Raw genomic sequence first — 27,293 nt, forward strand, 5'->3', positions numbered from 1 at the left:
AAAGCAATGCCTGTAGTCCTGAAGACATCTAAGAGGGTTTTGTATTATGTGTTGAGTTAGGATATTATTATACAGCCCATTATATTTATGAAGCTCTTATTTAGGGATTAAACTCACTATAATTCCTGAATGCTGGGATCATAGATATGCAGTACTCTGAGGGATTTCAAATAATCTTAGCAAAACACACACACACACACACACACACACACACACGCACACGCACACGCACACGCACACGCACACACGCAAAGCTGTGTGAAGGAGTGCATGCTACCTAGTTTGAGTTAGCCGTCCTATAATGCATACACATATTTGAAAAACAATGTTGAATCTGGTAAATACATACACTTTTCATTTGTCAATTCAAAAATGAAATAATTTAATAGGGGAAGAATACTATTTTGCTCATAATCACTGAAGATGGAAGGTTCTAGAAGCTGGAATGTATGCTAGAGGCTGTGTAATATGAGCACAACCACAGTAACTCCCAGGAACAGTGTGGGCATTGCGCAGTGCTAATTCTAACAGGATGAAGATTCTAGCTGCAGTGTGCCTGACTCCTGAGCTTGTGCATATACGATGCCATAATGGCCTCTCTGTGGCCAAGCGTGTGTATGGAAATGCGGACAATACCATGGAATTGTATAGCGTGCAGACTCTTCCGACGTAGGACTCGATTCTCATTATTCCCTTTAGAAAGGCTTAGTAGAGGTTTCACAGAGAAAGACAGGCTTTGGGAGGTTAACTGCCTTTACCAAGGTCACATGACCAATAAGCAACTGGTAGAAAGGTCAATCAACCCAGGATCCTATAATAATACCATCACACTCTTGTTTGTTATTCTGCTAGGATATTCTCTCTGACTCTCCTAGCACCTAATGGCACAAAATAACTTGGCTAGAACTATGCCAGACATAAGAGCTTAATAAACATTTCCCAAATGAGGGGAGGAATGTGAGACGTCACTAGCATACAATAAAAGTCAGACCAAATTTCTGCTGTCAGGTTCAACTTAACAGTGAGTGGCATGGCTATAACTAATGTACAGTATCTGGTTTAAACTGGCTTCTGTCATCCACTTAATAAGGCCTGCTTGAAAGCCCACAGAGCCACCTTTGCATAAAGGCAGAGTGACTAGCACACAGGCAAACAAGGCCAGCATGGTGAAGATAGTTCATAGACTTCATCCCACCCAAAGGAGGGTGCCTTTCTAGGTGACAGTCACTAGAGCCACCATTGCAGAGAATGTACCACTCAGAGGAGGGTGCCTTTCCAGAGGTTGCACAGTCACCGGAGCTATCAGTGGGGAGAATGTAATTCAAATGGCAACACTATAACAGAAGTTGTGGAGCTACAGCCTTAAAAAGGGGGGACAGGGGCGGCTGGAGAGATGGCTTAGTGGTTAAGATCACTGACTGCTCTTCCAGAGGTCCTGAGTTCAATTCCCAGCAACCACATGGTGGCTCACCACCATCTGTAATGGGATCTGATGCCCTCTTCTGGCACATCTGAGGACAGCAATAGTGTGTTAGTTCATATACATAAATAAATCTTTAGAAAAAGAAAGAATGAATGAAAGAAAGAAAAGAAAGAAGAGAATTTATACTTATGCATGCACCTCATTGGACTAAATTCTCCTTCAACTGAAATGCGGACACTGGCATACTGCATTCAGCTACTGTGATTAGGATCTTGAAAATTAGAAGGAGCATAATGTCTACCTCATATACATTACAGTGTGTTTATTTAAAAAGCAAAATTAGTGATTACTTTTAAAATCAGTGTTCATTTTGACTCACAGCACTTGGGAGGTAGATCTCTATGAGGTTGAGACTAGCCTCCAGCCTGGTCTGTATGAGTATAAGTCCTAGGCTAGCCAAGGCTACAGAGTAAGATCGTGTTTTAAAAGAAAAAATCAAAACAAAACAAAAAAAAAAAGCAAAATCAGTCTTTAAATGCTCATAAGATAATGAGACTCTTGAATGACACCAAGTTAATCTTTCTGGCTAATTACTGATTCAGCAAGATTAAGATATAAGAAAAAAAATCTTTTTTTTTATAGGTGACTAAATTATTTTTTAATAGTGACTTAACATTTCTGTGATTAGCACAATTTTTGAAAATGAATTTCAGTAGCTATTGTAATATACAATAAAGATTAAAATTAACTAAGTAACAGTTCCCCTGTGCTGAGTGCTGCTCTGTGGCATGAGTTGTACCAAGTCCTTCTTGTACACTGCTTCTTTCAACTCCATGACAAGTGCAGGGGGCTTGGTGGTCACGCCAGATATGCACAGAGGCTGATGCTGACCGGCATACATGCACAAGGGCTCATGGGTATATATATGATTTAGCCTCTGTGTCTCTTCTCACAGTTGGAAATAACAACACTGCTTCAGTCTGGGTGCAAGGGTCATGACAGTACTACTGGAATACCCAGACAGGGCTTGATACAGCTAACAGCACCCTCAATCACCTGTCATGTGAAGCCCCCGGAGCAGGAAGCTGCAGACACCAACTGGCCAGGGCCACACTAAAGAAGACCTCTGTCAGCTGTCTTCTATTTCAAGTCTTTCCTTTGCCATTCCTACTGGACTCTTGGTGTTACCCACCGAACCCATGGCCTGATCATGCCAGAGACTCTATTGCTATATCTCCAGAACCTTTGAGATCTTAAATAAAACAACAACAACAACAACAACAACAACAACAACAACAACAACCCCTTAGTGTCAGCAAGACTGCTGAAATCAGGACAAGGAAGACAATGTTTATTGCTACAAATTTTTTAATTTGTAGCTTATTTGACAATAACTGGTGTGATGATTTGTATATGCTTAACCCAGGGAGTGGGACTATTAGAAAGTATGGCCCTGTTGGAGTAGGTGTGGCTTTGTTGGAGTAGGTGTGTCACTGTGGGTGTGGGCTTTAAAACCCTTATCCTAGCTGTCTGGAAGTCAGTATTCTGATAACAGCCTTCAGATGAAGGTGTAGAACTCACAGCTCTGCCTGCACCATGCCTGCCTGGATGCTGCCATGCTCCCGTCTTGATGATAATGGACTGAGCCTCTGGACCTGTAAGCCACCCCCTATTAAATGTCCTTATGAGAGTTGCCTCGGTCATGGTGTTTGTTCACAGCAGTGAAACCCTAACTAACATAACTGTTCAAAACAGATTAAAAAATGCACCTGAATCACTTCTGATTCAATGGTGACTGATCTTGACTGGACTCAGACATGGGGTGGGATATACACCTCACAGAGTACATGTGAAGATGTTTTTAGGGATGACTGACCTATGTAGTAGGGGGAAAGTCAAAAGCACCTCAAAATGTCAGCCACACCATCCATGAGGCTGAGTGCCCAGAAGGGAAAGGGAGAGGGAGATGTCACACCACAGGTGCAAGTGCCATTCCTCCTGACAAGTGTCTATCACTGCTGCGGTGTGCAGAGGGCATCAGAGTCCAGCTGCTCTTGTCTTTCAATGCAGACTCACACCAACAATTCCCCAAGGGTCTGACCTACAGCCACAGCCTGGGCTATACTGCAGTCCCCCTTGTTCTGAGCTTTGTGGATTGAGCAGCTGCCGGGGCTCTCTGGACTTTGAGTATACAAATGGCCATTGCTAGGTCATCCAATAGATCTGAGGAACTGATACTCTGACGAGGGAATACTAGTGAGTTGATTCTAATACATTTATTTAACACTGTTTTATACCTTATAACCATACCTCCACCGCTTTCCATCTTTGGCAGGGAAACGTCTAGTTAACAGATACGATGTAACTAAAAATCAAAGGTAAGGTTTGATGGAAGTGAAAATCTATTGAGTGCACTGAGAACTGTTTCTTACAACCTTACCTCAACAGGCGATGGGGAATGTGATGGTACAGGGAAGGGAGCGACGGCCATCTGATTGACTGCATCTTCGTTTCTGTGAAATGGACAAACAGGAAGAGTCAGTACTAGAAAAAGGTTCCGATCCTGACTAAAATTACAAGCACTTAGTTCTCAGTTCAAGATGTGCGCACAACACCGAGAGTATGTGGAGAGGTCAAGCCTGCAATTCTATTACACGAAGGCAGGTGTCACACTTAGCAGATACTCACATACAATTATCAGTGATAAAGAGTGATGATTCTGGGAGTTAGGAAATCCAGCTTAGAATGTCTGATGTTGTAGAAGAGAACTTTAGGACAGTGCCAACTCTTCTGGCACCATGGCACTGAAATTTCTTAAACCGTGCACAGCCTCTAGGTCCCAGTCATGTCTCCAGTGTTATGGTCTCTGAACTGGAAACATTCCTAAGCTTCTCACTTGGCTTCTAACAGTGGAGGATGGGAGGGTGTCTACAACAGGTCCTACAGGGCAGACTGTGAGGAGGAGTGATGGATGGGGATAGCACAGCTCTAGAAAGATCATGCCTTGTGGTTATGTGGATGCTGTCATCTTAAGTAAGCAGAGTACGGAGGAGCTGGAATTTAGTCACCTCTAAAATACCAGTTCTGATCATCTGGTCATTGCCACCATGTGACCAGCAGACAGTAGGCAGTGCTTTGTAGGAGATCATGACTGTCTTACACTAGTCACTCATGCTGGACCAATATAACCATGCTAAGATTTATTTAAGTGAAGTCTTATGTTTTACAGATAAAAGCATGGAAACTCACACAAATGCTTTTTGCCTAAAACACGAAAGCTGCTAAATGAGGTTCAATGGGAGAGCATCTGCTGACTATGCATGAGGCTCTGAGTTCAACCCTAGCAATAAGAAGGGGGGAAAATAAACATAAGACCCGATATGTCCTTGCATATAGAGGAGTAACCTGACTGGGCAGCTGGGTAACAGGCCCACTGGTCCATGCCATTCCTGCTCCAGACTGTAGTCAGGTCTCTACTTCCTCGATAGGCCAGTTTTCAATGGGTTTAGAAACACCCGTGCATCCTTCTCCAGTATGATTTAATAACCTCAGTGAGATGACGAGCTCCACTAACAAGGCCACAGTTACGTCTTCTCTTGAGCTCACTATCCGCATGCTTAACTCTCCACTTGAAGGATCTCTACTACATGTCTGACAGGCATCTGGAGAAAAACAGAACTCACTATCCACTCATTCTCCAGATTGTTCTATAGCCGATTCCCCTTACCTGAGTCCTCACTAAGACTTGCCCTCTTGCTCAACCAGGAACTAAGAGTCTTTGAGGATTTGCTCTGCCAGTCACAGTTTTACTCATAGAAAACAGCAGAAATAGCGTTTGTGTGCTACGATATATACTTTAAACTAGAATGTCTCCATGTGGTAGCTAAAATTTTCTTCATGGCATTATTTTAAATGCAGGTAAAAGCACCCACCATGGTGTGTGGATTGCTGTTTCTATGCAGGTGAGGGCAGGCACAAGATAAGGTGAGACCTGTGATTGGGCAGTGGGAAAGGAAGGCGGGCTGAGAATTTTTGAGACAAGTACTGAGAGTGCAGAGAGACAGAGGGAAGGAAGGAAGATGGAGGGAAAGACAACCAGATTCCATGTGGCTTTAAATAGCCACAGGTAGCCATGAATATCTTACAAGGGATGGATAACTACAGGACAACTTGTCTTTTCTAGGTGGGCAGTTTATATTAATATCAATTAGCTCTGAGTTTATTGTGTGGATGTTTTGTGGGGTGAGAATTTACTGATCTAAATCTGATTGATAAATTACAAGCGTCTAGAGTTTTGATCTTACTGGGTTATGGGGGATTTGTGACAGTTAGTCACAGGGGGCGGAGGGCTGAGAATGTGAGCAGGATCTGCCAACAGAGAACCGTGAGATGGACGGTTGCTACATGAGGCTAGCCTGGAAGCGGTGACAGCTGGGGCCAGAGAGTAGCCGGCATTAGCATGAGATGTGTCTTTTTTTTTTTTTAATATTTCATGCAACAATTGTCTGGTTTCAGAACTCCCTCATAGTGGTTGTACTGAGTGTCCACAGATGTCTTCTTTCACAGGTTCAAGCTAACCAGGCCCACCTTGACCTTTTCACCGGGTCACAGTGTCCTCTTAAATCCATTTTGTAAACTTCCTAAGGGTAGATACACGTGGTTCCAAGTGTGTTGAGTCTCCTGACTGCAGTCTCCCTGACTCTCATATTAACACTGCCTACCCCTTATATGGATTTGATGGCTGACACATGCTCTAAAGTGTCATTATGTTAAACAGTATGTGACAGGAAGCAATGCGGCAGAGCCTGACCCCCTGGGTTGCCTTCACAGGCATAAAGCTGGTCCTAAGTTCCTCTGGCAAGCACCTCTCATCCCCTTGTAAGCCAGTCCTTATTAACTGTCCCCTTGCTGCTTTGATGATCACGGGAAGACATGGACGACATGTTGACATGGAATGTCTGCAGCATGGATGCCTAAATGTTCACAATTGGAGACGCATGGATTTTGCTGAATTTTAATGGAATATAATATAAAAAAGAAATAAAGCATTAGAAATTATTAACGGGCTGGAGAGATTTCTCAGTGCTGAAGAGAACTACTTTCCCATAGGACCCAGGGGGACTCTCGGCACCCACCTGGAGGATTGTCACTGCTTGTAAGTCCAGTTTCAGGAGAACTGACAGCCTCTTCTGTTTTTTCAGGCACCAGGAATGTGTGTGGTGCATGTACATACATGCAGGCAAAACACCCATCCACATGGAATAATTAAAAATAAATGTAAAATGACTTATTAGCATGATTAGTATGTATGTGTGAGAATTGTGTATCCGTGCATGTGGGAGGTTAGAGGAGGCCGAAGAGTTGGTTCTATCTTCTGCCTTTCTATCCTCAGACAAATATGCTGTGTATAATTTTGTAGAAGAATGATTTTTAAAATCATGCTTATACCTTATTCATAATACTTAAAAATTGGAAATGTCCACTTATAGGAAAATGGATCAATAAACTTTGTACATCCATAGAATGGAATATTCCTCAGCAATGAGAGGAACAAATTTTGATGACTACATGACCTTGACTAGCAGTGGCAGGGTCCTAAGTGGGAGGGCCAGGAGGTGAGAACATAGGGAAGAAGATATGAAGCCGGAGACGGGAGGTCTTCGAGCAAGCATATCAAGAAGCACGGCATCAGGTATACTTAATAGACTAGATGATGGATCACAACTGCTCAGTTCTGAGAAAATGCCCCAGGGGGAGGAATGGGACAGGGGACAGTGTCAATGGAAGGCTATTGAGATGGAGTCACGAGGAAGCTCATCAAGCAATGTTGCCCAAGGGGAACACAGAACATGTCAAGGGTATTAGAGAACAAAAGCACAGCAGCCTTCTGGCCGACAACTCCAGTCTTTTCAGGGTGTAGAAAGCCAAGTTCCCAGAACCAAATCTTGACTCCTTTCCGGCCCAGCCTTTCTCTTTCTTTGCTTGTTTGACCCCTCCCTCTGGTCATTGGATTCCATTTTGAAGGGATTCAAGTATCTTTTGGGTATGAGTAATATTAAAATAATGTTTTGTTTTCTTATTTTATTAAAAGGCTTGTTTTTTAGTTGGATTATAGCCCTTCCTCTTCTGATTCAAACATGCTTGTCTAAAAGATCTCCAAATCCCTGTCATGAGTCAGTTGGCCATCTGACTCTGAGACAGGAAGAGAGAACAAAACAAAACAGTTCAGGAAAACACATTATGTGCTTTAAAATAGTTGAAAAGGGAATTTTTCCCAGCAGGGTTACTGCTGCTTACCTCACACTCCTTCTCTTGGTTTTATTTAATGCTCTAAAACATTTGCTAAAGTACAAACTCTACCTCAGCATTTAGGTAAACCTTCTGTACCTCAATTTTTTTAAAAAGTTTATTAAGTATGGTTAAAGATCCATAAAATCTGTTTTAAAAAGTTAGCTTAAACTTGTAACCAAAGGGTTGATAGTTAATAATCTATCCATAGCTAATCTGAACTTTTCTATTTTATGCTAGTATGTATTTTGAAATTGACTCTTGTTTCAAAAAACAAATAGATGTTTTGAGAAAACGGGGATAAATAACAACCATGTGACTTGCCACCATCCTGGCTGACGATCTATCAGGATAGAAGCAACCCCGTGGCTGGCAGCCATCTTTAGTAAGGTTCAAAAGAATACATACCATGTGACTCCATCACCATCTAGATTAAAGTGACTGTGTGGTATGAACCAACTAAGGCAGTGCCCATAAAATTTCTTAGTCCTTCTGAGCTCTCTCTTATCATGGTATTTCCTGCTTAAACAGGTCTCTAATTTATTTATTTTTTTTGTATGATGATCTTTTTGTCCTGAAAGTAAAAAATTTATATAGAAAGGTATGCCTAATAAAGTATGATTAATTAAGATTTATAAATTCCACTCTGGTTATCAGAAAGTGGCATACAAATGTATGTTTGACCTCTTATGCTCTTTTTAGCCGTATTCGACAAAAAGTCTTCTAGAAAATTGTAGATGAGAAACAATGTATGTCTGAAAAGTAAGTTATGTTCAATAAATAAAGTTTATACATTCCTAAGGTCTATTTAGGACAGCAGAAACTGACACAAAGACACACGCAAAATCTCTTTGTGTTTGCTAAATTTGTGAAGCATTAGCTATCTGCATAAACTAAATCCAAGAAATTATGATAGTCTATAAAGGTACACTATAAAAGGATCAGGAAAATAAGGTTCCTAGTTTCTCTGTGGACTGCATTTATGGTTTAAAGTTTTATTTGCTGCTAAAAGATTTTCAATTAAAATTTCAATTCAAATTTTTAAGGCTAAAACTTACCAGGAATAAAGGTATAAAATCCTAATTTTGTAAAACCTGCTAACTTGTAAACTGTTAATAAAAGAAAGGAAATTGAATTGCTAGTCACCTTACAAATGATCAAAGTCTTTAACGTGCTCAGAACTGCGCTTATAGTCACACTAGTGCAAATTAATTCACATATAAGGACAAGCTTTATTTAACATTTTGTATATGCTATCAAGGATAAGCCTGAAGCAAGTAACTAAAAGAAGAAAATTTGTTGAAAATCAGGTATACTAAATAGACTAGATGATGGACCACAATTGCTCAGTTCTGCGAACATGTCCCTTAAAATGTTTAATGAAAGACTTCCCTGTGCCTGATCACTTAGACCAGTCGTAAGTCCCTACATAGTATGTCCCTGACATAAAGGTTATGAACATGCCTGCTGCTCAGCCAGAACTGAAACCCTGTGGGGGAAGCCCATTTGTCTTGGTCCATAGTCTTCCCCAAATATACTTGCCAACTAAAACACTCTCCTGTTGCTTTCTGGATGTTCCATAGACCCTTATATCATAAATTGCCTACACACACACACACACACACACACACACACACACACACACACACACACACAAAAGGAGAGTCAAACAGTTAAAATATTAACCATTAGTCATATAAATGTAGAATCAATGATTTGATTCATAGGAGCCAGAGCCAGTGTGGAATACAGCAGCTAAGGACTCCATTCTAGGTCTAAGGCTAATCCTATGAGGAACCTGAAGCTGTTAAGATACAACCAGGAGTTTGAGGAATGCAAAGACCCAAGAAGTTCCCTTACACCTTTGAAAAACACATTTCCACAAGAATAAATTGTGGCCTTTGCCTTTAAAAGTAGCCATCCCCCTTTAGCTGGGCCTCAGTACCAAATCCAACCATGGGAACCCAGGACAGCTGCAGTTTAAATAAACATTTGGCTAAGTATAACTCGATAGTCAGGTAGTGTTTTGGTATTTTCTAACTCTACAACGTAAGCACATTTTGTGACTGTGATGTTGAATCACAGATGCTTAAACGTCCATGTTTTAGGTCCATTAGCATTTACTTATTCAGCTGTTATCCAAGGCACTAAGCTTAATGATTATATTCTAATGGCTCTGCTCTTCTCTCTTCTCATCCCAGGGTCCTATCCTAATCCACTTATATCAGTTGCTCACACTGTGATAAGACAGTTCCTGTTGGTTCTCTTGATCTGTACCTGAATTAATCCAAGTGATTCCCCTCTCACTAGGACCAGATTAAGTCAAAAACTTACCTTCACCTGTGCTGTTGTGCTTACTATATAAGCACCTGTTCACATGTCTTAACTTTTAACTGCATGGCTTTACAAAAGATGTATACAGTAGGTATTTATATTTTTAGAAAGCCCTGTGAGCTTATTAGAATAATTTTTGAGAGAGGGAAAGAAAAAATAGACATCAAATGTGTTAGGATGGGTATATTGATAAAACACTATCATTTCTTATGGGTCAATATGAGATTGAGTTCTCTAATTAGTATGTTTATTTCTTTTAAAAGTGAATGTGTGGTCTCTCCTATAATTTGTAGAAAATCTTGAGCTTACTTCTAAATGGCCAAAACAATCTTGATAAAGAACAGCATTGAGGGTTTCCCCTTTTCATATATAAAAAGTTACCACAAAGATACAACAGTCACTAACAGAAGAGGATGAGGAGCCCAGAAATGAATCCCTGTGTATGTGACTGAAAGACTCTCAAGGACAGCAAAGGACAGCAAAGACACTCAATGCAGGAAATGATCTCTCTCTAACAAACGGTGCTGGAGAACCTTGACAGTCGTGTGCACAGAACAACACTGGGTCCTTTCTTTGTATCCTATGTCAAAATTAACTCAGAATAGACCAAAGACTTAAATATGGAGCCAATACAGTAAATAGTCTTTGGGAGAAAACATAGAGGGTAAGTTCTGCAACACTGAATACTGAATTGCTACATGGTAAAGCGGAGGAATGAGACTACATCAACATTATTGTTTTTATCCAATGCAACCCAAAAAGTGAAAAGGTGAGAAAAAATATTTGCAAATCATCAATCTGATAAATGCCAGTGTCTAGAATCTGTACCCTCCCACAACTCAGAAGCAATAGCAAAACAAACAACTGCTTGAACAAAGGGACAATAAATGCAGTGCTGGCTCGTTTCATGTCAAGTTGACACAAGCTAGAATCATTAAAAAGAGGAAACTGTGATTGAGAAATGTCTTCATAAGATTGGGCTGTACATCATTTTCTTAATTAGAGACTGATGGGGGAGGGCCCAGCCCATTATGGGTGGTGCCACCCTGGGCTGGTGGTCCTGGGCCCTATGAGAGTGCAGTGTGAGCAGATCAGTAAGAACACTCCTCCATAGCCTCTGCATAGGTTCCTGCCTCCAGGTTTTTGTCCTGCTTCAGCTCCTGTCCTGATTCCCTGGAGTGATAAATGTGATGTGGAAGTGTTAGTCAAATAACCCTCTCCTCCCCAAGCTGCTTTAGGTCATGGTGTTTCATCACAGCAATGTGGACGGTTCTCCAAAGAAGATATAAATGGCCAAAAGCACGTTAAGAGGTGCTCAGCCTACTGATCACTAGGGAATGCAAATTGAGATTGCAAGTTGTCCCCTCAAACTCACTAGGGTAAAAACAAGACAGAAAATAAACTGGAAAAGGTGGGAAGGAATTGGAATCTTCATGCATTATTGTTGGGCTGGAAAATGGTGAGGCTGATACAGAAAACAAAATGATCGTTCCCCCAAACAAGACAGAAGAGTGGGGTGACTCAGCAGTTGCATTGGTAGGGCCACATCTAAGAGACATGAGGTCTCAAGAAGGTACTGCACACCTATGCTCACAGATGCATTGTTTGCAATAGTTAAAAGGGAGAAAGTAAATATAGCACATTCATATAGTAGAACACCGCTAGTCTCCAAAAGGAAATTCTGACACACGGTACAATGTGGATGAACCCTGAAATCTATGACAAACTAAATAAGCCAGGTGTGCAGGTCACCTGCTTACACAAGAATCCTATACAGTCAAAGTCACACAAACTCAAGCTCATATTCACTGTTAACTTGATGGAAGTAGAATTACCATGAAGCACACCTCAGAGTGTGTCTATGAGTGTGTCAGATAGGACCGACCAAAAGAGGAGAACTGCCATGAATGTAGTCTCCAATGCAACAGAATGGACAGAGTGAGCTGATGCTCGGCTTGCTGAGGGTGGATGTTGTGACCATCAACACCAGCTGCCATGTCCTCCCTGCCATGATGGACTGCACCTGCACACAATATACACCTTTTTCTCTAACTTGCCGTCATCAGGTATTTTGTAACAGCGACTAGAAGAGTAACAACTAGCACATAGTTTCAGTTTTAGAAGACAGAAATATTCCAAAGATGGATGATGATAGCTGTACAGGAATATGATGTTTTCAATGTCCACAAACTGCTTAGGATGGTAAGGAGTGTCAGTTCAATGTTATATGTGTGTGATCACAACTTAAAAGAATTAACAAGAAAAAGTACAGTGCAAGTGTGACAGGTAATGTTTGATCCATTTAGAATAACACTGCTAATCATTGAGCCCGAACTCTACCTGCTGCCAGCAAAATAACACTGTATCAAGAGCAGAAGTTATGGCCTGAACTGCACAGCAGGTTCGTGTCCATTTATCTGCAACACTGTCTAATAAAATTACAATCCAGTTGGTGCCCAGCATCTCACCCAGCTTTACACAGATCTCATATATGTTGAATACATAAGGACCATAGAACGCAACTAAAGAAGTCTGAATGTTACTCTTTGACTGTACTAAATACAGTGATAGGAAACCTTTCTAATCGGAAAAAAAATAATAAAATTTACAGTTGCTGCACTAACTGGGACCTGACATTTAAATTCACATTCAGCCATGAAAACTGGGTCAATGACCCAGAAGTATCATGTACAACAAAGCAAGTCATTACAGCTCTGTGGGAACAAAATTCATTTCTGAAAACATTCCAGAACACCAGATAGCGTCTCGTTCACAGCAGGAAGAAGGAACCACCAAGACAGCTGAGGATATCAAGCTAAAATTTCCAAACTCACTGAGGGGTGTAGGTATTAACCTGGCATCTTGACCCATGGTTCCCAAAACTGTCCCCAGACAGTTCTCAACAGTTTTTACAGAGTGCACAGGAAAAGGGAGTTCAAAGAACTGGCAGGGCAGTCAACTAAGGGATGAAGGTAAGGGATGTGTTGGATAACTTAGCCTAGACAGTTTATCACAGAGATTCTCTCTGAACACACAGAGCATAGCCTTACTCTCTCCTCTCTGAATCCAGGCTGGGAAAACCCGCATGTTAAAATACCTAGCCCTGACCATAAGCCAAGTACTGGGAGATGACCCTGCCCACCAGGAAACAGCACTGACAAATCCTCCTTGACGACCATTGCAATCTCATGCCAAGCCAGCGACGTTAACTGGGAGTGAAGTAGTCACAGGAGATCCTCAGTGGTCGAAGATCTCGTCTCATGTATGAAGGGTAACAGATCCAGAAATCTGGATCTGAGGCTAAACACTACTTGTCATAAGGAAGCGCACAAGGAATCACTGTGGTCCCCAGGGTCTACTCAGATTCCTCTGCCTTCATGGCCTCCTGGGTTGGTCATTAGTGATGAAATGAACTTGGAGGAACTTAAGCAAAACAGACTGTCTTGGAGGGACACTGGGATCTCACACAATAAACAGAAAGGCCATAGGACCAGGTGTGCAACAGCTAGGAGCTAAGGGACCTCTACAAGGGGAAAAAAAGCTGTAAGCAGGATGATGTGACAACCTCTGGGGACAAAAGCCACCCATCTAAGAGGCTTCTCATTGCCAGCTTCCTGCCGAAGGCAGCACGTGCCTAAGTGTAGGTCACATGACCACCCACTCCCACACGTGAACACACTGAGAGGTAACGTCCCTCCAGCCTTTATGGGAAAACGGGCATCTGGATTTCCTGGGTCTTTGTTTTGCCTTGATTGTTTTTTTAAATTGCTCCCCAAGTGTGTGTGGAACGAACAGGACACAGTTTCTTCTTCTTCATCCACCTCTGTCTAATAGCTATTATTTACGTTTTTACCACAGCTCCCTCCGTGTCCACCTCTGTCTAATAGCTATTATTTACGTTTTTACCACAGCTCCCTCCGTGTCCTGGGTGACTATGCTCCCCTCAGCTACACTCACGGCCCCAGAGGCTAAAGTCACCTGAAAGCAAAGCTGACCACGCTCTCCCGAGTGACCTCGTGAATAGGTGTTTTGAACACCAAGGGGAGGCACGGACAAACAGCCATACTTCCTGCAAGCTGACACCCACCAGCACTGGCAAGGACTGGGGTTGGCAAAGGCAAAAGGAAATGGTTTCCAAAGACACTTTATGAATTATTCAGGGAAGGTGGAGGCTGGACTGTAGCCCAGCAGCAGGGTGAAGCTCTGGGTTCCACCTTCAGCACCGTATTAAAGAGGAGAAGGAGGAACGGAGAGGAAAGATGGAGTTGGCTCGGTCCCAACACGTAAATAACTCATGTGATTCATGTTCAGGGACGGTGCTGGCAGGCATTTGGTTATTTTACTGCTACAGATATGCCAAAGGAAAGACAATTCCAGAAAAGCATGTCATCATGACCGGATTAAGTGTCCAACTAATGCGATCGTATCAATGACTTCGACAAAAAACCAAAACGTAAATAATCTTAACCTCAACTTATTCTGAAAATCGTCTAATTTATAAATCAAAACTACCGAAAAACCCAGTAAGCTTAAAATGCGTAACAAGGGTGGTGAGATGCCCTGCTGGTGAGAGTACTTGTCACCAAAGACTGATCCCTGGAACCCACTTACAGGAAGTAGAAAACAGATTCAAGCTGTTCGCCGACAACATGCATGCACTGTGGCGTGTGCATGCCCATATTCTCAATACACACATCACGCACACGTATAAACAAACACATATGTACTAAAACAATAAATAATAAATACAAAACTTTAAGGACATATAAGAAGTAGTTATTTCTGTACAGGAAAGATAGACTGGAAGAAATTACATGAGAGTTCTTGAGAACATTGTGGAAGACACTCACAAGTCCACCATATTGGCCAACAAGAGAGAAACCGTCTGGGAGGCACCACTGTCTCTGCTGTCTTCTTACTCTGACCTGAGGTGGATGTCAGCACTAATGTCAGGCCTTGTCCTCAAAATTCTCCACTGTAGATGCCATGAATGATATTATTCACTGTGTTTTTAAAGACAGCCTCTTAAAGGATTTGAAATTACATGTGCATGCACGTACACACACATACACACACACACACACACACACCCCTCTCAATGTTCATATGCACTGACTAACACCCAGTCTTTGACTTCTGTACAAACTTGCTTCCTTGTGCTTTGGGTCTCAGCTAAGCATCTCTTCCCATGGTTCCTTCCCAAAGGCCCAGAAGGCTACAAAGTGAGAGGTTTTTTGACTTTGGGATTGGTTCTGCTTCAAGAGGACTGTGATATTCATATGAATTTCAAGCCAATATCATCTTTCAGGAATATGTGCAGGCCATACAATTGTGAATTGCCCAAACACGACCTATGTTCAGTGGATACACAGGGTGGCTCCCTTGGTGAGTTGGCTTTTATTCCGTAGGGCCTGGCCGCTAGCACTAAATCTTCCCAAGGCTTTCAGTTTCACTTGCCTCCTTTAGCCCCAGGAGCTTTACACAGTACACATTTTCCACACGCAATTACAGAATGGAGACTGAGTTCTTACACTTGACATTTAATTTTCGATAGTCAGGGACGACATGAGAGGCGCTATAGGCAAGATCATTAGTCTCCTTGGCTCCCTCACACCACACACAGCTACTCACTCTATTCATTCAGGCATGAGCATAGCCTGCTCTGTGGAAGCTGGCTTGGTTGTGTCAAGGGGAAGCACACAAAATGGACCAAGAGCCTAGATTGTGATAAGCATTCAGATGGATGGTGAATAACTTAGCAAACCAAAGGCTGCATGCTTTTGATTCAACATGATCATACACACACACACACACACACACACACACACACACACACACACACACACATTATGGTAGTTATATAAATTATGGATACTTACACACAGCAACTCAGATCCCAGGAAATAACAGGTCAATTAACATGAATGAATACATGTGTTAAGGGAGCAGGACGAAGATGTCATCAATACAGACTAAGGGACCCAGCTAACTGAAACACGACACCTAGCACATTTTAACAGCTCCCCCTCTCCAAGTGTTAATCATACTCCAAAAACCTGTGGCCAGTTCTAATGTTTATTTCAAAGGTCAATAAATTAGAAAAAGAGACACCAAGGTATAAAAGCTCATAACTTCTGTATAATGGAAAGCTTTCAAAAATTAGTAATTTCAACTAAGGTGGAAATGTTTCCAAATAGAAGCATCAACTATAAAAAATATAGTATATATAAATGCATTTTCAAATAAGATAACCCCGTTCAAGTGCTATGTGGTTTAATCATGTCACTGAGATGACTCGAGTTAACCTGCTGAAATTTCATAAACTAACTTTTAGTTCTCCCAGAATCAGGTTCCCAAATGAGCCAAATCTGGGTTCTTACTGTCTGAGAGTGGCAGTACAAGTGAGTGATAGACAGACAGCCATGAGCATAAAACGCTGGCCAGGATCACGATGTACAGCCACTGTGGATAGATGGACGCTAACCTCCTGTGCCACCCACATGGTACACATAGGTGCAAACCTGGTACAACTCTACCACTGATGTTCCAGAGGCCAGGACAGATGACAGACACAAGGATATGACAGAGCTCTAGCCAGTGTACCAGTGACCACCATAGGCATACGGAGAAGATACAAATCTACCAGTGATCTCTATTTGTCCTATACAGATCTGATGAGAAACAAACATTTGCATCAAACGGTGACACGATCTGATAGTAGTTACCCAAGTAAAACTAAAATATTTCACTGACATTGGAATTCACTGTATTAGATGTTTCTCTGCACACTCCTTATTAAAGGTATTGTACTCCTTATTAATAATAATGGGCAAACCATACTTAAAAAATAAGCTAAGAATGGGGATTTGATCCCTTTAGTAACAGTTCCAGGAAGTAACTTTACATATTGTTCATTTTCCTGGTGCTTTTTCTTTATGATGTAATGAGAGATTCTTAAAGGACAAATTTGCTTTGTGTAACAGCATCACAGCTGGGGCAGCACAAGAAGTGCTGGTCAGCAAGCCTGACCCACATGGTGGAGGGAACTGACTCTCACAGGTTGTTTTCTGATTTCTACACCCTTGCTGTAGAAAATGAACCACCTGTATGCCCACAATATACATGCACAATACACACAGACTCAGACAGACACACATACACACACACACAGACACAAATATACACACACACAGACACACATACAAACACACAGACACACACACACAGGCACAAATAAACACAGACACACACACAGACACACAGACACACACACACACGCACACCATCCTAAAATTAAACAGAACACAGAGGAGAGTGCATTTTTGTAGCATCTCCTTTATAACTTCTTTTAGGCCCTTTCTCTCACCCTTCCTAACCTTTCCAGCCACATTCACTGATGTTCCCATATTGGCAGACACTGTCAAGCCCACAGGTAACCATGCCTATTTATACCAGGAAACTGACTAAGCTCACACAGATGTGTGAAAACGGCTGGGTTCCAAGTCCTGGGATGCTGAAGGTTTCTTCTAATTTTTAGCCAGGTTCTGGGTGGGAAGGGGGACCCTGTGTCTAGGTAAGCATTCTCAGGGGGAATAGCTCCTTCCATTTGGACAAGTGAAGGCTTAATTCATTGTCTGCACATAAAATACCAAATATATATCAAATCAGGTCAATAAAGACTGGCTGTCAGCACTACACACATCTCTCCTGATTCATTTTCCTGTAACTTTAAAAAAGTGGATATGACAAAAAGTGTACAGAATCGCTCCTACAATTTTCTCCTTTCTATAGGCCTATCCTTTTGTGTGTCTTCCCTGCCCCTCAACTTTGGGCAGTGTTGAAACTAAAACCAGCAATCTCCATAAACACACTGGGCAAGCTCTCAACTACTGAACTACCCTGCCAACCCATTTTTATTTATTTAGAAAAATTGAGAAATCTTTCAAATTTTCTGATCTGGGAAAATTGTAAGAAGCTGAACTTAGACACAAAGAATTTTCAATTATATACATATATTTAAATCCACATAAAATAAATGACTTACTATGATTTGAACTTTGGAAAAGAATCTAGAACTGCTCTATGGTAGCTAAAAAGGAATTAATTCAATAACATTTTCTAAATGACCAACAGGTCCTGGGAATTATAATATAATTTAATGACCTCCAATAACAGTACATGCTATGGTCTGAATATTTGTGTCTCCAAACTCATATGCTGAAACTTAATCACCGAGGCAGCAGTGTTAGTTAGGGGCCTTCTGGGAGAGATCTGCTCATGGAGGCAGGGCTCTCTTGGGATTCTTGCTCTTATAAAACAGGAATAAGAAACTCCTTGGCCATGTAAAGAACTAGTAAGAGACAGGAAGCAGACCCTCACCGTTCACCAAACCCACTGGCACCTTGACCTCAACCATCAGGAAGGAAGAAGTAAATCTCTGGAGTTGCAAGACACCCAGTTTTATAGTATTTATTTTAATAACAGCCTCAAAGAAACAGGACAGTTCCTCATTGGATCAAACCTTTTCAATGTACATTGATAACTTATAAGGTACTTAATATCACTTAGCAAATAAATGCTCAGCATCCTCCTCAATGTTACATACATGATTAACTCAGTGCACATTCTTATGAGTCATTCTGCTCTAAAAAAACAAAACAAAAGAAAATCAACCAACCAACCAACGAACCAACCAACCAACCAACCAACCAACCAACCAACCAACCAACCAACAACCAACCCTGGAAACTATCAGGAAACTGAGCTGGCAGGTCTTTTCTGTTGAGATACACAGCTCTGTCTCTTATGGTCAACTTCACATCGCTCCAAGCTTCCTTTACAGGAGGAGGAAGGTTTTGACTTCCAAATACTTTCCTGCATGAAATGATTTCCTTTGAACCATGCTCCATTTTCTTTCTGCTACTTAAAGCAGAAGGCCAAGAACTGGCAATCAATGCTCTGCTGATGCCGAAAGGAATGGCACTGTTGGTAACAGCACTTGTCACTGCGGCCAATGCCACGCACTAAATAAAGAGAGCCACGTGTGTTTGTTTGCTGCTAGAATGAAATACAAATGCAAACACATATGTAATACCAAGGCTGGGTAGCTTATAAAGAAAAGACATTTGTTCAGCTCAGGGCTTTCTTTTCAATTGAAAAATGTTTTTTTCATACAATATATTTTGATTATGTTTTCCTTTTCCTCAATTATTCCCTACATACCCAAATTAATGTACTTTTCCTGCCTCTTAAAAAAACAAACAAATGCAAAAATCAAGAAACACCACCCCCCCAATAGAAAATCAACATAAATAAGCAGAGATGAAAAGACAAAAAGTGTTGAAACAAAGCAAAGTTCTAGAAAAACACATTGAGCACATTGTGTGTTGGCTAAGTTCTCCCGGGCATGGGTCTGCCCTGCTGTCATTAATACACTCAATGGCATTCTTGTAGAGACACTGATTTTTCCTCTGCCAGCGGGTATCAATTGCAAATGGCTTCTTGGTTAGGGGATGGGAGCACATGTCCCTTTTCTCTTCTCAGTGCTGGGACCCCATTTGGCTTGAACCTGTACAGACAGGTCCTGTGCATGCTGCCCGTCACTCTGAGTTCATTCATGCATCAGTCTTGCTGGATCTAGAAGACACCGTTTCCTTGGAATCATCCATCCCCTGGCTCTACAGTCTTTCTGACTCTTCTTCCACATGGATCCCCGAGTCTTGACGGTGTTTGAAGAACACATCACATTTATCAGAGGGTGCTCCAAAGTCTCGCACTCTGCACATTGCCTAGTTGGTGGGTCTTTATGTTAGTTCCTACCTATTGCGAGAAGTAGCTTCTCTGATGAGGGCTAGCTCATGCTTTTAAAGGCTGAACATCCAAACAGCATTGTGCAAGCTGTGGTGAGGGCCTGAAAATGGTGAAATCACTGACAGTTTATAGGAAAGGGAGAGGCTACATGAAGGAGATGAGGTGTCCATTTTAAAAATGGTAGCCCATGGGGAAAAGATACCCAGAAATATTTAACAAACATGGTTACTTACACTACCTACAAATTATTCAGACTTAATATAATTCCAGTTAAATAACAGAGGCTTAAGCTCAACTCTTGCTGATTTAGAAACTAGTGATGGACAGACTCCCACCTCTCAACAACAAGCACTGTAGGGCCTCAGGCAGTCGGCTGGTGAGGTGGGCAGAGTGTGGCATCCCAAACACTGCAGAGCTGGCTGACCAGGGCTCCATCCTCTCTAGTCCTTCTTCTTAACAGCAACATCTCAAGCAGCTCAGCTGACCTCCAGCTTTCCATGTACACAAGTATGACCTTGAACTTCTGACCCCCAACCCCTGCCAATAGCTTGGATAATAGGTACACACTGGTGTTGGAGATGAAGCCAGGATCTAGCACATCCTGGCAAGAACTCTACCAGTTTGATACACGCACAGCCCTCACCAGCACCCCTACACTTTTCTGGGTTTTCTAAATGTTGGTTCTTTCATGAAGACAATAATTGATCAATAAATACCAACCCATGGTAACAGTAGTGAGTGGCCTCCAGTACATCTGTACAGATGTAAGCACGGAGATACTTTTAAAAGTTGAAATACAGATAATAGGAGGCTCAACCACCAATTTCATCTTGTGAAACATGAAAACAAGAAAAATCCTAGAGTAAAAACAGTCCAGTTTTCTTAGAGCAACAGAAAGTGTAGTTTTAGAATATAGTGTTAGACAAAGCTAAAATACAATACTAAGCCAACAATGGTCTCTGAAGAGGAGACTGTATTTAGAAAACCAGACCTATTTCCCTTACCTAATGAAAACCAGTTTGACCCTGGTCGGGGCAGTCTTAATAATAGCAGATGCGTTCTGATGACTTCTTCCATAAAGGATCTGATTGTTTATCTGTTTGGGAAAAAATAAGAAATCCTTGTAAAAATACAGCCCATATATTCACACAATGAATAAATATATAATAAAGGTATCTATGTATACACTTTAAATTAAGCAATGTCTTCACTTTTATGCATGTATACAATCATTAGTGGTAAAAGTCTCAATATTCTTTGTACTAGAGATTAACAAGGTAATTCTAAGCAACTATAAAAAGTCTCCTAAATTCAGCTGTGGCCACAGTTAACCAAGGACTAAATTCCTTAACCCTGTTGCTAAACTTTACAAGAATAGTAGCTGAGCTTAATGCAAAGTTTTATGACAGATATTTCATTTTCTATGGCTTTCCCAGATTCCTAAAGAATGTAGAAAACAGACCAAACTATAGTATATACAGAGCTCTGGAGGGCCTATTAAACATGGTACTGCATGAATGTCATGGTTATTACACAGAATAAATTTTGTTACCACAGGTGATAAATATTGTATACTTGTTTTAAATTGAATTTTAGACCAAGTAATTAGAGAGGACATCTTATTGTAGACAACTGTTCATGTCCAAAATATACTAAAATTATAATGTGATTGGTATTGGGAATTGGTTCTAATGCTGTGAATTAATCTGGCCCCCAAAATCAGGAATCTGTGTGTCCAAATGCTGAAGGTCCTTATGCCCAGTTGGTTTTTGATTGATCAATAAAGAGCCAACAGCCAATGGTTGAGCAGGTAGATTGAGGTGGGACCTTTAGATTTGTGTGAGATAGAAACTGGGAGGAAGGGAGGAGAAATCACCATGTCTTGGAAGGAGAGGGATCAGATTTAGAGCTGCAGAGGGAAAATCATCTGAAATGTAGGTGAGAGAGAATGTGGACCCTGGAAGGGCTGCCTAGAAGCATCTTGGGCAGCAAAGACTAGGGGCCCACCCAGAAGGAGTCAGGGCAACAAAGATAAAATTAGAAATAGAGGGTGTTAAGCCAGGAGTACCAGAGGAAAAGTGTGCTAGCCTCGGGGAAGATTAGAACTGCTCAGCCTTTGAGCTAGTCAAGGCAGCGTGTGTGTGTGTGTGTGTGTGTGTGTGTGTGTGTGTGTGTGTGTGTGTGTCTTTCTTTCATTCACAAATCCAGAGAGCTCTTAGGTGGGTGGGTGAGTACGTGCGTGTGTGCGTGCAGCCTATCTTACTGCTACAGACTGGAGTCACCTAAATATGATAGAACAGTAGATCTAAACTATTTTCATTGCAGATCCTCCCACTGATACATTATGATAATAACTATAATTATTCTTACACCTTCCGTATAACTCTAGTCTCCCCATCTGTTTGAGAAGTAAGTATGACCTGCATTGCCATGTTCTCCCTGTGACAGTGGCTCTGATAACTTCTACTGTCTTATGGTTGGTACAGTATAGTCAACGACAGATACTCAAACGGATGAGTCTCTTGAAATTGGTGCTTAACCCATCTGCCCTGATGTCTCTGTAACGATGAATCTTACAACACAATTGACAGATCTTTGAAAACAATTGTTTCATTGCAGTGGTTACAGTGAGAAAGAAGGAGGAAACAAACACTTCAAGTGTGAAATACTTTAATTTTTTATCTTTATTTTTTGTCTTAAAGGAAGCCAGACCACCCCTGTGTCTAGGGCTCTTTGGCTACGGCTATCTGGAGTCTGCTTTGCCCTGCCTCTTATCCTGTCTGGTTTTTGTTTGTTTGGTTGGTTTTTTTGTTTGTTTTCTTTTGTTTTCCACCAAGATCATTAGTCTCAGAGAAATGCACGGATTCCCACACTCCCAGTTATCTGTGACTTGCTTCCCTAACATCTAAAGGAATTTTAAAAAGCTGCTCCAAAGCTGACCTGAAAACTGTAAGAAGAAAAGCTGTTACAGTTCGTGGATGGTGCGCTTGAAGCCTGAAGGAATTCTCCCTTCAGATAGTCAAACACTCTCCTGCTGTTAAACTTCAGTAGTCTTGCACTTAATACTGTGCTCATAGTCCAGGTTTCCAATACTATCATACTAATACATATGTACAAATACTTCATGATTTTCTTTTTCATACACACAGACAAACACAGAGAGACAGACAGACACACTGTTTCCTTCTGTTCCCCTTTCACTTTCCCATTTTTCCTTCTTGGTGCTGGAGATTAAAGGCCCTTTCATGCACTAAATATGTACTGCTCAGCACACAGTAGGACTCCAACCTAAACAATAACTTCTCTAATTGGGTCAGCAGGCAAAGGTCTATGAGTAACATGAAAGGTTCTGACAGGCCAGTGCCATGGCTGCTGTGCCAGTAACTGTGGCCTTGACTGTGGTGGCCGCTGCTCACTGGCAAGTTTAGGAAGAGCTACACAGTGGAAAACGGACACAGAGCAAACAACCCAAGACACAGCTGAGGCCAACTTTACTAGATTAAATCTAGAAGGAAGACTGAGACTTCTAGACAAAAAGCCAAAACCAAAACCTACCAAAGAGGCTACAACAAAGCATTCTTTCTGGCTTTAAAAATGATGTAACCAGGGACCAGTAAGATGGCCTAGTGAACACTTGCAGCCAAACCTGAAGATGTGAGTTTGATACCTGGTACCCTCGTGTGGAAAGTGGGAATGGACTCCCACAGCTGTTCTTTAACCTCCAAACATATGTGCACGTGCACGCACGATCTCTCTCTCTCTCTCTCTCTCTCTCTCTCTCTCTCTCTCTCTCTCTCTCTCTCTCCCTCCCTCCCTCCCTCCCCACCCTCTCTCTCCTTCCCCACCCTCCCCCCCCCCCTCTGTACACACACACACACACACACACACACACACACACACACACACACACACACACTCATCTGCAAACAATCTGTGCGGAATCACTGAGTACTAATCAATGGGACCGGTATCATTAAGACATGATTGGAAGTTCATACCTATAACCCCAACACTAGCAAGAGGCGGTGGCCGGAGGGTTGTGAGTTTGAAGGAGAGAGAGTCTCTCTGCTATGTGAGGGTACAGCAGTGAGGAGGCTGTCTGCTGACCAGGAAGGAGGCTTCGTGAGAGTCTGGCACTGGGATTTTAGACTTCCCAGCCTAATAAACTGTGAGGAATATGTGTGTGTGGCACCTCAGCCACCTTGGCATTTGTTATAGACACCCAAAGTGACAAAGGCAATTCCCTGAACTAATTTCTGTCCTTAGAAACTAATTATTTCCACTGATGCAATTTCTTGTCATTCTAAATATCTACATTAATGCAGTCTGTTGGACTTTGCCTTGGCACACACAAAGAAGAAAGAGGAAGCAGACTTTCTGTAGATAGGAGATTTCTATTCGATATTATTATCAACATTATTATTATTGTGCTGGGGTGTGAACCTAGGACCTCACACATGCCAAATTGGTACTCTACCATTCAGTCATATCCCCAGCAAAACCTTTCTCTGTCTACCTCTTTGCCTGCCCCACCCCACCCACCTACCTACCCACCCCACCCACCTACACCCACCTACCCACCCACCTACCCACCCACCTACCTACCCACCCACCTACCTACCCACCCACCTACCTACCCACCCACCTACCTACCCACCCACCTACCTACCCACCCACCTACCCACCTACCTATCCACCTATCATCTAGTGATTTATTTAGGGACAAGGCCTCACTATGTAGCTTAGTCTGGCTCGGCCAGTGTGGTGCTCCTGCCTCAAGCCCTGAGCACTGAGATTAGAGATGCTCATCACCACCTGCCCAGGGCCAGCTATGTGCCGGCCTAGCCATTCTGGTTTTCTGAGTTGCTTTTGGGTTCCTCTTCTTATCACCGACAACTGTGGACTTCTGTGTCTCTACAGATAATGATTTCTGTCTTAGCTCTTCTAGGTCCTAGAAAAAGCCACAACAGGCTTATCTGTGTGAGTTAATTTTCTCCCAGGCTCTGAAACTCAAAACCCATTTAGGAACAAATTATAGCAACTCTGGATTCCAAGGCCCCATACAACAGCCATGTCTTCATTTCCCAAGATGGTGAGTTATACTGTAGGTTTCCAGGCCACCTGCACTCCCCTCAGGGTCTGCCTTCTGCCTCCGTAGTGAGAAAGAACAAACCCTCAGTATGAGGGCAATCCTGACCTGGGTGGGATAATTGGCTGCAGTATTTGTAGTTTGCAGCCAAAACAGAATTGGGGTTAATCCAGTACAGATTCAGCAAGAGTAAATGGATATAAATCCTTTCCTACACCACATGAACTTTTACTTTAAAGGTCCTTAATGAGATTTGTTTTAATCAAATTAATTATGCAAAAATATTAAAGAGATAAGCTTTTAACTACTCTTAATTCCCCACAGTTCATCTGAACAGGAATATAAATTTATGCTGAAAAGCAGCTCAATTAAATCTACTCAAATGACATAGCAAATTGAAAGTAAAAGTTAATTAACTTAAGCTAGGGTTGAAAATATTAATTATACAAATTAAAATTTAGTAACAGATTTGCTCAAGGTTTGAACACTGTCATAATTTATTACACTCAACCTCCCATGCTTTCTTTTTTAAAGCAAAATGGCACATTATACAAACTGTAAACTATTATTAGAGAGCTGAACTGAACTCACAATACATGAGTGCTGATAATAAAATCAGAGCTTCCCCCATCTGTACTTGGAAGCACTTCTGAATGTCATATTTTAAAGCATTAGAATCAATACCTTCACTTTTAAAATAACCTTTACTGAATATAAACTACATGGAAAAAATCAACACATTCTATTTATAACCATCAATCCTTTTATATTTTTTGGGATTGCCGATCAAACCCAGTACCTGGAATATGCTAGGCAAGTGCTCAATCACCAAAGAAGTTCCAGATCTTTTCAACTTTATTTTGAGATAAGGTCTCAATAAATTGCCTCAGATTACAGGTATATACTACCATACCCAGCTGCCAGTTAACTCTTGACTATATCTGTCAGTACAGCTATACTTTTAATCAAGAAAAAGTAGGAAGACGACAGGGTTACTTATTGGTTATGGTGACAATGAAAACTATCTCTGCAAGGAGAACTGAGGAAGGTGACGTGTGTCGCTGTGTGGTCATGATAATCCAGCAGCACTGCGTGAAAAACACAGCCGACATCATGGAACCACATGTATGATAAATGTGCCAGTGTGAGTTTAAAGAGCTGGCTCTAACGGTTGGGCTCTGTGGTGACAGTTTTCTGTATCAGTATTTAAAAACATTTTTTATCACATTTTATTTATTTTGTGTGTACACACACATATGTGCACGTCTGTCCTCACATGAGTATGAAGGCTTTAACGTAGCCCTCTCCCTCCACCATGGGCTCTGGGGATTGATTTGGGTCATCGTTTGTGTGGTAAGTGCTTTCCCACTGACCATCTGTGTGATGCTGTATGCCTGTGGGGCGGGGAAGCTTGGGAGCATGGGGAGGCTGATGCAGGTTTGCACATGGGCTGGAAGTTAGTCTGGGCTACTGCAACATCAGTGCACAAAACACAACTTTGCAATAACCAATGTAAACTACAGAAAAATAATCACATTCATGTTTTTCTTAAAGGAAAGAAAAAGAAGAAAAGGCAAGAAGACGGGTGTGTGTCCTGTTTCCTCATACAGCAGGAAGGAGGGGATAAGCACACAGTGTAGTCTACGTCTTAACAAGAACTGCTATTAATTCTGGAGAAAAACTGTTTTCCCAGAAGTGTTTGAGGGTATGTGTCTTTTTGTGCTTATATATGTTCATGTGCACTTGCATGGGTGAGTACATGTGGTGGCCAGAAGGCTACTTGAATTGTCTTTTCTTGAAGAAAACACAGTCTACCTTGTTATTAATGATCTTGTTACTATTTGTGTGCATGTGGTGTGTGTGCGTGTGTGTGCGTGTGCGTGTGCGTGTGCGTGTGCGTGTGCGTGTGTGTGTGTGTGTGTGTTCGTGCCGCTGGTGCCAGAACCATTGCCACCTTTGGAGTTGGAGTTATAGGTAGTTGTGATCTGTGTGATATGTTTACTGGGAACCTAACTTTTGTTCTCCCAGAAGAGCAAGCACTCATTCTTGATCTGTCTCTCCAGCTCCACACCTTGTTTTTAGAGAAAGGTCTTTCACTAGGACCTTGGGTCTCTCAGTAAGCTAGGCTGCCTGGCCCATGAGTCCAGGGACCTATCCTCTCTGAACCAGAATTATGAGGGCTTGCCATCTCAACTAACATTTTACATAGTATGGAGGACCAAACATGGGTCCTCATGCTTGTGCAGCAAGCATTTTACCAACTGAGCTATCTCTCTGGCCCAGGCATAACTCTTAATGGTATTCTAGCCAGATAAGCAAATTGAACTTAGATGCTTAGAGACCTGGGAT

At 41.8% G+C, this 27,293-nt stretch overlaps 1 protein-coding gene across 4 annotated transcripts in view; it reads right to left on the reverse strand.

The window, feature by feature from the left end:
- Patj (PATJ crumbs cell polarity complex component) overlaps window positions 1-27,293 on the reverse strand; it is a 273,878-nt gene that overhangs the window by 79,877 nt on the left and 166,708 nt on the right. For all 4 annotated transcript variants that reach the window (XM_032901821.1, XM_032901815.1, XM_032901812.1 and 1 more), the window contains 2 exons: window positions 20,860-20,951; window positions 3,864-3,936 (listed from right to left, as the gene is read on the reverse strand). In XM_032901821.1, coding sequence (XP_032757712.1) covers window positions 3,864-3,936; window positions 20,860-20,951 — 165 coding nt within the window. The remainder of the gene's footprint in view (window positions 1-3,863; window positions 3,937-20,859; window positions 20,952-27,293) is intronic.

The sequence above is a fragment of the Rattus rattus genome, chromosome 1, assembly GCF_011064425.1.
Source record: "Rattus rattus isolate New Zealand chromosome 1, Rrattus_CSIRO_v1, whole genome shotgun sequence".
Taxonomy (NCBI): domain Eukaryota; kingdom Metazoa; phylum Chordata; class Mammalia; order Rodentia; family Muridae; genus Rattus; species Rattus rattus.